The sequence below is a fragment of the Gavia stellata genome, chromosome 31 (genome assembly GCF_030936135.1).
Source record: "Gavia stellata isolate bGavSte3 chromosome 31, bGavSte3.hap2, whole genome shotgun sequence".
Taxonomy (NCBI): Eukaryota; Metazoa; Chordata; class Aves; order Gaviiformes; family Gaviidae; genus Gavia; species Gavia stellata.
The window spans coordinates 600,779-611,770 of record NC_082624.1 but is presented as its reverse complement, the minus strand read 5'-3'; the positions used below and the strand labels follow the sequence as shown (position 1 = coordinate 611,770).

The 10,992-nt window shown below is 65.9% G+C and overlaps 1 protein-coding gene across 1 annotated transcript; it reads right to left on the bottom strand.

Annotated features, from left to right (window-relative positions):
* Nucleotides 1–1,267: 1,267 nt before the first annotated feature.
* MYL7 (myosin light chain 7) lies at nucleotides 1,268–5,749 on the bottom strand. The gene is made up of 6 exons (XM_059831519.1): nucleotides 5,645–5,749; nucleotides 4,775–4,850; nucleotides 3,909–4,013; nucleotides 3,739–3,817; nucleotides 3,584–3,632; nucleotides 1,268–1,437 (listed from the first exon to the last, which is right to left on the bottom strand). Exons 1-6 carry the CDS (start codon nucleotides 5,678–5,680, stop codon nucleotides 1,336–1,338), a joined length of 447 nt encoding a protein of 148 aa, XP_059687502.1. The 5' UTR covers nucleotides 5,681–5,749; the 3' UTR covers nucleotides 1,268–1,335.
* Between the last annotated feature and the right edge of the window lie 5,243 nt (nucleotides 5,750–10,992).

The following is a 10,992-nucleotide window of genomic DNA, read 5'->3' as shown; positions in this document are numbered from 1 at the left end:
CCTCCATCCTGCACCCCACGACCTGCACCCCGCATCCTGCATCCCACACCCCACATCCCGCATCCCACAGCCCACGCCCCGCATCCTGCATCCCGCACCCTCCATCCTGCACCCCATGACCTGCACCCCGCATCCCACATCCCTCACCCTGCATCCTGCACCCCGCATCCCACAGCCCACGCCCTGCATCCTGCATCCTGCATCCTGCATCCTGCATCCCGCATCCTGCATCCTGCACCCCATGACCTGCATCTTGCATCCTGCACCCTCCATCCTGCACCCCACACCCTCCATCTCGCATCCTGCACCCCACATCCTCTATCCCGCACCCTATGACCTGCATCCTGCATCCCACATCCTGCATCCCGCACCCTCCATCCTGCACCCCACAACCTGCATCCCACATCCTGCACCCCACACCCTCCATCCTGCCACCCCACGACCTGCATCCCGCACCCCATATCCTCCATTCTGCATCCTGCACCCCATATCCTGCAGCCCACATCCAGCACCCCGCATCCTGCACCCCACATCCTCCATCCCGCATCCTGCGTCCTCCATCCCGCACCCCACATTCCCACACCCCACATCCTGCCACACCCCACACTCTGCACCTCGCATCCTGCATCCTGCACCCCACCTTCGACACCCCTTATCCTGCATCCCACATCCAGCACCCCGCATCCTACAACCCACATCCTCCATCCTGCACCCCACATCCTGCACCCCACATCCACCCCGGGAGTGGGAGGGCACTTGGGGGTCCTGTGCCTCCAGGAGGGAACCTGCCTGCCCCCCCCGTAGGCTGGGGGTGAGACAGGGGACCCCAAAACGCATCCTGGAGAGAGGGGGAAAGTTGCAGGAGGCACTTTCGCTGGCACCTGAGTTGGGGTGACAGGGTGATGGTGGCCCCCACTCTTTCCTTGTCTCCGCAGGGCTCAGCCACGCAGCCGGTCCCGAGTGCCACCCCCTGAACCCCGAACCCCCTCCCAGCCCCGTCTGCCACCCCAGACCCCGGATCGCCCTCCCCGTGCAATAAAACATCTCGCCCCGGACCACCGCGTCTCCTGGGGATGGTGGCCCTGCTGTCCCCTGTGCCGGGGACCCCCTGGGAGCCCGTCCTTTGGGGGGGAGCTGTCCCTTGTGTCGGGGACATGCCAGCTCCATAGGGACACCGGGAGCCATGCTGGGGTGCGAAGCCCACGCTGAACGGAGCCACCTCCCTCCCCGGGGCTGCTGCAGACAGACAGACGGATGGACGGGCGGATGAGATCTCCTCATTTTGTGGTTTATTTGGCTGGAGCGAGCAGTGGGGGACGGGGACCCGCTGTCCCCTCAGTCCTCCTTCTCGTCCCCGTGGGTGATGATGTAGCACAGGGACTTGTAGTCGATGTTCCCTGAGACATCGATGGGCGTCACCGCGAACATCTGCTCCACCTGCGTGGGGACACGCACCCGGGGAGCTGGGATGGGTTCCTGCGGGGTGCCACACGGGGACAGGGACCTTGGGGACAGGGTCTATGGGGGACACATGGGGACCTTGGGGACAGGGTCTATGGGGGACACATGGGGACCTTGGGGATAGGGTCCATGTGGGACACATGGGGACCTTGGGGACAGGGTCTATGGGGGACACATGGGGACCTTGGGGACAGGGTCCATGTGGGACACATGGGGATCTTGGGGACAGGGTCTACGGGGGACACATGGGGACCTTGGGGATAGGGTCCATGTGGGACACATGGGGACCTTGGGGACAGGGTCTATGGGGGACACATGGGGACCTTGAGGATAGGGTCCATGTGGGACACATGGGGACCTTGGGGACAGGGTCTATGGGGGACACATGGGGACCTTGGGGATAGGGTCCATGTGGGACACATGGGGACCTTGGGGACAGGGTCTACGGGGGACACATGGGGACCTTGGGGACAGGGTCCATGTGGGACACATGGGGACCTTGAGGATAGGGTCTATGGGGGACACATGGGGACCTTGGGGACAGGGTCTATGGGGGACACATGGCAATCCTGGGGACAGGGTCCCAGTGGGGCACACGGGATCTCAGGGATGGGGTTCGGGATCACGGGGATGGGGCCAGGCACACAGGGACCTTGGGGACAGGGTCTTTGGGGGACACATGGCAATCCTGGGGACAGGGTCCCAGTGGGGCACACGGGATCTCAGGGATGGGGTTTGGGATCACAGGGATGGGGCCAGGCACACAGGGACCTTGGGGACAGGGTCTTTGGGGGACACATGGCAATCCTGGGGACAGGGTCCCAGTGGGGCACAAGGGATCTCAGGGATGGGGTTTGGGATCACAGGGATGGGGCCAGGCACACAGGGACCTTGGGGACAGGGTCTTTGGGGGACACATGGCAATCTTGGGGACAGGGTCCCAGTGGGGCACACAGGATCTCAGGGATGGGGTTTGGGATCACGGGGATGGGGCCAGGCACACAGGGACCTTGGGGACAGGGTCTTTGGGGGACACATGGCAATCCTGGGCACAGGGTCCCAGTGGGGCACAAGGGATCTCAGGGATGGGGTTCGGGATCACGGGGATGGGGCCAGGCACACAGGGACCTTGGGGACAGGGTCTTTGGGGGACACATGGCAATCCTGGGGACAGGGTCCCAGTGGGGCACACGGGATCTCAGGGATGGGGTTTGGGATCACAGGGATGGGGCCAGGCACACAGGGACCTTGGGGACGGGGTCTTTGGGGGACACATGGCAATCTTGGGGACAGGGTCCCAGTGGGGCACAAGGGGTCGCAAGGATGGGGTTCGGGATCACGAGGATGGGGCCAGGCACACAGGGACCTTGGGGACAGGGTCTTTGGGGGACACATGGCAATCCTGGGGACAGGGTCCCAGTGGGGCACAAGGGGTCGCAAGGATGGGGTTCGGGATCACGAGGATGGGGCCAGGCACACAGGGACCTTGGGGACAGGGTCTTTGGGGGACACATGGCAATCCTGGGGACAGGGTCCCAGTGGGGCACAAGGGGTCGCAAGGATGGGGTTCGGGATCACGAGGATGGGGCCAGGCACACAGGGACCTTGGGGACAGGGTCTTTGGGGGACACATGGCAATCCTGGGGACAGGGTCCCAGTGGGGCACACGGGATCTCAGGGATGGGGTTCGGGATCACGGGGATGGGGCCAGGCACACAGGGACCTTGGGGACAGGGTCCGCATGGGGCACACGGGGACCCCAGGGACAGGGTCCATGCAGGGATGACATGTGGGGATCTTGGGGACAGGGTCCATGTGGCGCACATGGGGATCTCGGGGATGGGGTTCGGGATCATGGGGATGGGGCCATACGGGGCCGGGCACTTGGGGACCTTGGGGACAGGGTCTTTGGGGGACACAGAGGGATCTGGGGCTGTGTCCCCCTCCCCATATCTCCCCGTGGGGAGGCAGAGCCGGGCGTCCTGGGCACCCGCTTCCCCTGAGGGTCCTGTTGCCCCCCTTGTGCAGGGACACGCGAGAGGACAGGGTGGGCAGGGGCCAGCACGGGGGACCATGACAGTGACAGTGATGGTGACAGTGACAGCCAGGGGAGCTGCCTCACCTCCTCTGGGGAGAACTTATCCGCCTGGGTCAGGAGGAGCTGCTTAAACCTGCGGGAAGAGGGATCAGCTGAGCCCGGGGTCACCTCCTGTCCCCATCCCGGGGGATGCAGGATCCGGCCGGGTGTCCCAAGGATCCCTGCCGCCCCCCGCTCACTCGTCCTTGTTCACTGTGCCGGTGCCGGCGGGGTCGAAGAGCTTGAAGGCGTTGAGGATGGACTCCTCGGGGTCGGTGCCTGGGGGGCAGGTGTTAGGTGGGGTTCGGGGCTGACCCCCGGGGGTGTCAGGGGTTTTGGGGGGTGCCGGGGGACACCTGGGGCCACTCACCGTTCAGCTTCTCCCCGAAGAGCGTCAGGAAGACGGTGAAGTTAATGGGCCCCTTCCCCTCCTTCAGCATCTCCTCCAGCTCCTCGTCGCTCACGTTCGTCTTCCCTGGGAGGGGACATGGTGACAAGGCCACGTGGCACCCGGGACAGCCCGGACCCAGGGAGGGGAGAGGTGCCACTGGCGATGCCAGCTGGAGCGCTGGGACGTGTCCCTCGGGAGACAAAGCGAGCAGTTCCCTCTGCACACCCGGGTGGCACCGGCTGTCACTGCCCCGCGCTTGGCACCGTCACTGTCCCCTCGCTTGGCACTGTCACTTCTCCATGCCTGGCACCACATCTGTCCCCACACTTGGCACTGTCACTGTCACCCACTTGGCACCGTCACTGGCACCATCACTGCCATGGGCTTGGCACTGTCTCTGTCCCCACCTTTGGCATTGTCACTGCTCCGTGCTTGGGATCATCATCACTGTCCCCAACTTGGCACTGGCACTGTCCCACACATGGCATCACCACTGTCCCACGCTTGATGCTATCACTGTCCCCAACTTGGCACTGTCACTGTCCCCACACTTGGCATCATCACTGTCCCCAACTTGGCACTGTCATGGTCCCCACACTTGGCATCATCACTGTCCCCAACTTGGCACTGTCACTGTCCCTGCAATTGGCATCACCGCTGTCCCACGCTTGGCACTGTCACTGTCCCCAGTTTGGCACCATCATAGTCTCCCCACTTGGCACTGTCACTGTCCCATGCTTGGCACCATCACCGTCACCGCCCCAGCTCAGCCCCGCAGCCGTCCCCCTCCCCGTCCCGTCCCGTCCCGTCCCGTCCCGTCCCGTCCCCAGGTGACGCCCGCTGACCCAGCTGCGAGTAGGTCTCCTTCAGGTCCGCCTTGGTGATGATCCCGTCCCGGTTCTGGTCGATGCAGCTGAAGGCCTGGAGCAGAGCAGGCGGGGTGGGGTCGGGGGGGGACTGAGCCCCGGGACCTCCTGCCCCAGCTCCCCCCACCCCAGGACGCCCCACCCTGGGACCCCCAGCTCCTCCTGCCCTGGGATCCCCCACCCCGGGACCCCCCACCCTGGGACCCCCCGCCCCGGGACCCCCCACCCTGGGACCCCCCACCCCGGGACCCTCCGCCCCGGGACCCCCCGCCCCGGGACGCCCCACCCCGGGACCCCCCGCCCCGGCTCCCCCCGCCCCGGGACCCCCCACCCTGGGATCCCCTGCCCTGGGACCCCCCGCCCTGGGACCCCCCACCCCGGGACCCCCTCCCCTGGGACCCCCTCCTCTGGGACCCCCTGCCCCGGGACCCCCCACCCCGGGACCCCCCGCCCCGGGACGCCCCACCCCGGGACCCCCCACCCTGGGATCCCCTGCCCTGGGACCCCCCGCCCTGGGACCCCCCACCCCGGGACCCCCTCCCCTGGGACCCCCTCCTCTGGGACCCCCTGCCCCGGCTCCCCCCACCCTGGGACCCCCTGCCCCAGCTCCCCCCGCCCTGGGACCCCCCACCCTGGGACCCCCCGCCCCGGCTCCCCCCACCCTGGGACCCCCTCCCCTGTGACCCCCCGCCCCGGGACCCCCCACCCTGGGATCCCCCACCCTGGGATCCCCCACCCTGGGACCCCCCACCCCGGTACCCCCCCGCCCCAGCTCCCCCCGCCCCGGGACCCCCTCCCCTGGGACCCCCTCCCCTGGGACCCCCCACCCCGGGACCCCCCACCCTCTACCTCCTTGAACTCCTGGATCTGCGACTGCTCGAACATGGAGAAGACGTTGGAGGAGCCGCGCTGTGCCCGCCTGGCCGCCGCTCTGCCGCGCGTGCCCGCCCTCCTGCTGGCCTGCGGGAGCCAACCGGGGGGCCGGGAAGCCTTGATTCAGCCTCAGCCAATCAGAGCGCAGGGAATCCCTTTTTTGGCTCCAGCCAGTCAGAGCACAGGGAATCTCTTTTGCTTGGTCCCAGCCAATCAGAGTGCAGGGAATCCCTTTTGTTTGGCCTTGGCCAATAAGAGTGCAGGGAATCCCTTTTGCTTGGTCCCAGCCAATCAGAGTGCAGGGAATCCCTTTTGTTTGGCCTTGGCCAATAAGAGTGCAGGGAATCCCTTTTGCTTGGTCCCAGCCAATCAGAGCGCAGGGAATCCCTTTTGTTTGGCCTTGGCCAATAAGAGTGCAGGGAATCCCTTTTGCTTGGTCCCAGCCAATCAGAGTGCAGGGAATCCCTTTTGTTTGGCCTTGGCCAATAAGAGTGCAGGGAATCCCTTTTGCTTGGTCCCAGCCAATCAGAGTGCAGGGAATCCCTTTTGTTTGGCCTTGGCCAATAAGAGTGCAGGGAATCCCTTTTGCTTGGTCCCAGCCAATCAGAGTGCAGGGAATCCCTTTTGTTTGGCCTTGGCCAATAAGAGTGCAGGGAATCCCTTTTGCTTGGTCCCAGCCAATCAGAGCGCAGGGAATCCCTTTTGTTTGGCCTTGGCCAATAAGAGTGCAGGGAATCTCTTTTGCTTGGTCCCAGCCAATCAGAGTTCAGGGAATCCCTTTTTTTTTTGCCCCAGCCAATCAAAGCGCAGGGAATCCCCCTTTTTTTTTTGGCTCCAGCCAATTAGAGTGCAGAGAATCCCTTTTTGTGGTTTGGTCCCAGCCAATCAGAGGACAGGGAATCCCTTTTGCTTGGTCCCAGCCAATCAGAGTGCAGGGAATCCCTTTTGTTTGGCCTCGGCCAATCAGAGTGCAGGGAATCTCTTTTTTTTTGTTGGCCCCAGCCAATGAGAGTGGAGGGAATCCCTTTTTGTGGTTTGGTCCCAGACGATCAGAGGACAGGGAATCCCTTTTGTTTCATCCCAGCCAATCAGAGCGCAGGGAATCAATTTTTTATGGCCTCAGCCAATCAGCGTGCAGGGAATCTCTTTTTTTTTTTTTTTTTTTGGCCCCAGCCAATCAGAGCACAGGGAATCCCTTTTTTTTGGCCCCAGCCAATCAGAGCACAGAGAATCCCTTTTGTTTGGCCCTGGCCAATCGGAACAGAGAGAATCCTGCTAGCTGAGGGCTGCCACCAATCAGAGCTCAAGGTTGTCTTTCTGGTGGCAACCAATCAGAACACAGGGAATCCTGCTGGCTGATGGCTGCAGCCAATGACAGCACAGGCCTCCCCCGTCCCAGACAGCCAATCAGAGCAGAAGGGATCCCCTGACCCTCCTCCAATGAGCTGGGGGGATCCCGGCGCTGCCGACTGCCACCTGCAGGCCTGGGGGAGCTTCGGGGGTGGCACCACCGGGGGGGCCCCGTCCCTCGGGGTGACCCGGACCCACCCCTGTCCCCCGGGGACCCCCCGCTGTCCCCAGCCCCCCGGGGTGGCCCAGCCCCTGGGGTGCCCTCGCACTTTGGGGGGGCCCCAAAACCCCCACGGTAGCCCCGGACCCCCAGGGTGGCCCGCGATGCCCAAGGGAGGCCCCAGGACCCAGGGGTGACCCCAACACCCTGAGGTGTTCCCAGATCCTGGGGTGCCCCCACGTCCCGGGGTGGCCCCAGACCTCCTGGGTGGGGCCGGACCCACGTGGTGGCCCCAGATGTCCAAGGGTGTCCCCGGACCCCCCAAGACGGCCCATACCATGGGGCGGCCCCACACCCCCAGGGTGGCCCCACAGCCCCGGGGCTGACCCCAACAGCCTGAGCGGGTCCCGGAACCTGGGGTGCCCCCAGACCCCCCCAAAGGGATCCCAACACCCTGGGGTGCCCCCAACTCCCAGGGGGACCCCAACACCCTGGGGTGCCCCAGACCCTCAGAGGGACCCTGACACCCTGCCCCAGACCCTCTGGGGGACCCAAACCCCTGGGGTGCCCCAGACCGTCACGAGGACCCCAACATGCTGGGGTGCCCCAGACCCTCAGACAGACCCCAACACCTGGGGGTACCCCAGGAGGACCCCAAAACCCTGGAGTGCCCCCAGACCTCCAGAGGGACCCCACACACCCTGGGGTGCCCCGGACTCTCCGGGGGACCCAAATCCCCAGAGGGACCCTAGCCCCCTGGGGTGCCCCCCACCCCAACACACTGGAGTGCCCCAGGAGGACCCCAACACCCAGGGGTGCCCCAGACCCCCAAAGGGACCCCAACACCCCAACGTGCCCCAGATCCCCAAGGGGGACCCCCACACCCAGGGGTGACCCCAGACCCTCCAGCGAACCCCAACACCCTGGGATGCCCCAAGAGCACCCCAACACCCAGGGGTGCCCCAGATCCCCAGAGGGACCCCAACACCCCAAGGTGCCCCAGATCCCCAAGAGCACCCCAACACCCAGGGGTGCTCCGAGACCCTCCGGGGAACCCCAACACCCTGGGGTTCCCCAAACCTTCAGAAGGATCCAAATCCCTGGGGTGCCTCAGACCCCCAAAGGGACCCCAACACCCCAAGGTGCCCCAGATCCCCAAGGGGGACCCCCACACCCAGGGGTGACCCCAGACCCTCCGGGCAACCCCAACACCCTGGGATGCCCCAAGAGGACCCCAACACCCAGGGGTGCCCCAGATCCCCAGAGGGACCCCAACACCCCAAGGTGCCCCAGATCCCCAAGAGGACCCCAACACCCAGGGGTGCTCCGAGACCCTCCGGGGAACCCCAACACCCTGGGGTTCCCCAAACCTTCAGAAGGATCCAAATCCCTGGGGTGCCCCAGACCCCCAAAGGGACCCCAACACCCCAACGTGCCCCAGATCCCCAAGGGGGACCCCCACACCCAGGGGTGACCCCAGACCCTCCAGCGAACCCCAACACCCTGGGATGCCCCAAGAGCACCCCAACACCCAGGGGTGCCCCAGATCCCCAGAGGGACCCCAACACCCCAAGGTGCCCCAGATCCCCAAGAGCACCCCAACACCCAGGGGTGCTCCGAGACCCTCCGGGGAACCCCAACACCCTGGGGTTCCCCAAACCTTCAGAAGGATCCAAATCCCTGGGGTGCCCCAGACCCCCAAAGGGACCCCAACACCCCAACGTGCCCCAGATCCCCAAGGGGGACCCCCACACCCAGGGGTGACCCCAGACCCTCCAGCGAACCCCAACACCCTGGGATGCCCCAAGAGCACCCCAACACCCAGGGGTGCCCCAGATCCCCAGAGGGACCCCAACACCCCAAGGTGCCCCAGATCCCCAAGAGCACCCCAACACCCAGGGGTGCTCCGAGACCCTCCGGGGAACCCCAACACCCTGGGGTTCCCCAAACCTTCAGAAGGATCCAAATCCCTGGGGTGCCCCAGACCCCCAAAGGGACCCCAACACCCCAACGTGCCCCAGATCCCCAAGGGGGACCCCCACACCCAGGGGTGACCCCAGACCCTCCGGGCAACCCCAACACCCTGGGATGCCCCAAGAGGACCCCAACACCCAGGGGTGCTCCGAGACCCTCCGGGGAACCCCAACACCCTGGGGTTCCCCAAACCTTCAGAAGGATCCAAATCCCTGGGGTGCCCCCAGACCTCCAGAGGGACCCCAACACCCAGGGGTGCCCCAGACCCCCAAAGGGACCACAACGCCCCAACGCGCCCCAGATCCCCAAGGGGGACCCCCACACCCAGGGGTGACCCCAGACCCTCCAGCGAACCCCAACACCCTGGGATGCCCCAAGAGCACCCCAACACCCAGGGGTGCCCCAGATCCCCAGAGGGACCCCAACACCCCAAGGTGCCCCAGATCCCCAAGAGCACCCCAACACCCAGGGGTGCTCCGAGACCCTCCGGGGAACCCCAACACCCTGGGGTTCCCCAAACCTTCAGAAGGATCCAAATCCCTGGGGTGCCCCCAGACCCCCAAAGGGACCCCAACACCCCAACGTGCCCCAGATCCCCAAGGGGGACCCCCACACCCAGGGGTGACCCCAGACCCTCCGGGCAACCCCAACACCCTGGGATGCCCCAAGAGGACCCCAACACCCAGGGGTGCTCCGAGACCCTCTGGGGAACCCCAACACCCTGGGGTTCCCCAAACCTTCAGAAGGATCCAAATCCCTGGGGTGCCCCAGACCCCTAAAGGGACCCCAACACCCCAACGCCTGGGGGGGGTCCCCGGCCGCACTCACCATCCCCGCCGCAGCCCTGGGCTGGGGCTCCCTGGGGCACCCCGGTTTTTATCCCCTCCCTTATCACCCCGAGCTAAATTGGGCGGCGGATTCGGGCGAGCGGCCGAGCCAAACTTGGCACTGGTGCCGGGTGCTGACAGTCCGGCGGGCTGTGCCGGACACAAGCCAGGCCGGGTCCCCCCGGGTGTCACCGGAGGAGGGGGACACTATTTTTGGCTGCTTGGGAATGTGGCCGAGCTGTGGCATCCCAGAGCATGAAACAACCCCGGTGGGGGGTCACCCATGTGCCCCCCTGTTTGGGGTGGGCTGCGACCCACTGGGTTTTGGGGTCCTGCTGCTGGCGGGAGCGGGGTTTAGCCCTTGGCGGGGGTCTGTGCCCCCCCTTTTGGGGGCTCAGCACTGGGAGGGGGAGGCTGGGGTGTCCCCAGGCTCTGCCCCCCCCCCCCGTCCCCACTGCGGGGACAAGGCTGGAGGGGATCCCCAAAAATTGGTGCCCCGCCGCATTCGGCACAGCTCCGGCACACCCCAGTTGGTATCTGCACTCTGGGGCTCACTGATGGGGGCCGGGCTGGCCTCCTCCTCCCCCCTGACCCCCAAGTACCCCCCAACCAGCCCCTCATCTCTCGGCCGACATCCCTGAGGGGGTCTCATCCCCAGCGAAAGGGCTGGGGGGGGGGCGCACGGGGGTCCCGCTCCCTGCGGCTGGGTCCCAAGCGGGGAGGACACAGGGGGCCAGGGAGAGGCGCAAGGTAACTGTCAGCTGCCCCACACGTGTGGGGCAGCCCCATGGTGGGGGGTCTCCCTGGCAGCACGGGGGAGATGAGGAGCTCTCGCTCAAGCGGCCCCAGAGAAGTCCACGCAAACCCCGTTTATTGGGGAGCCGGGAGCCGCCTCCGCCGGCGGCAAATCCCATCCCACGTCCGACTCTGCTCCTCGCAGAGCTCTGAGCGGGACCACTGTCCTCCCACCCCCCCCCGCCATCATCATCCTCATCCTCCCCCCGAGTCCTCTC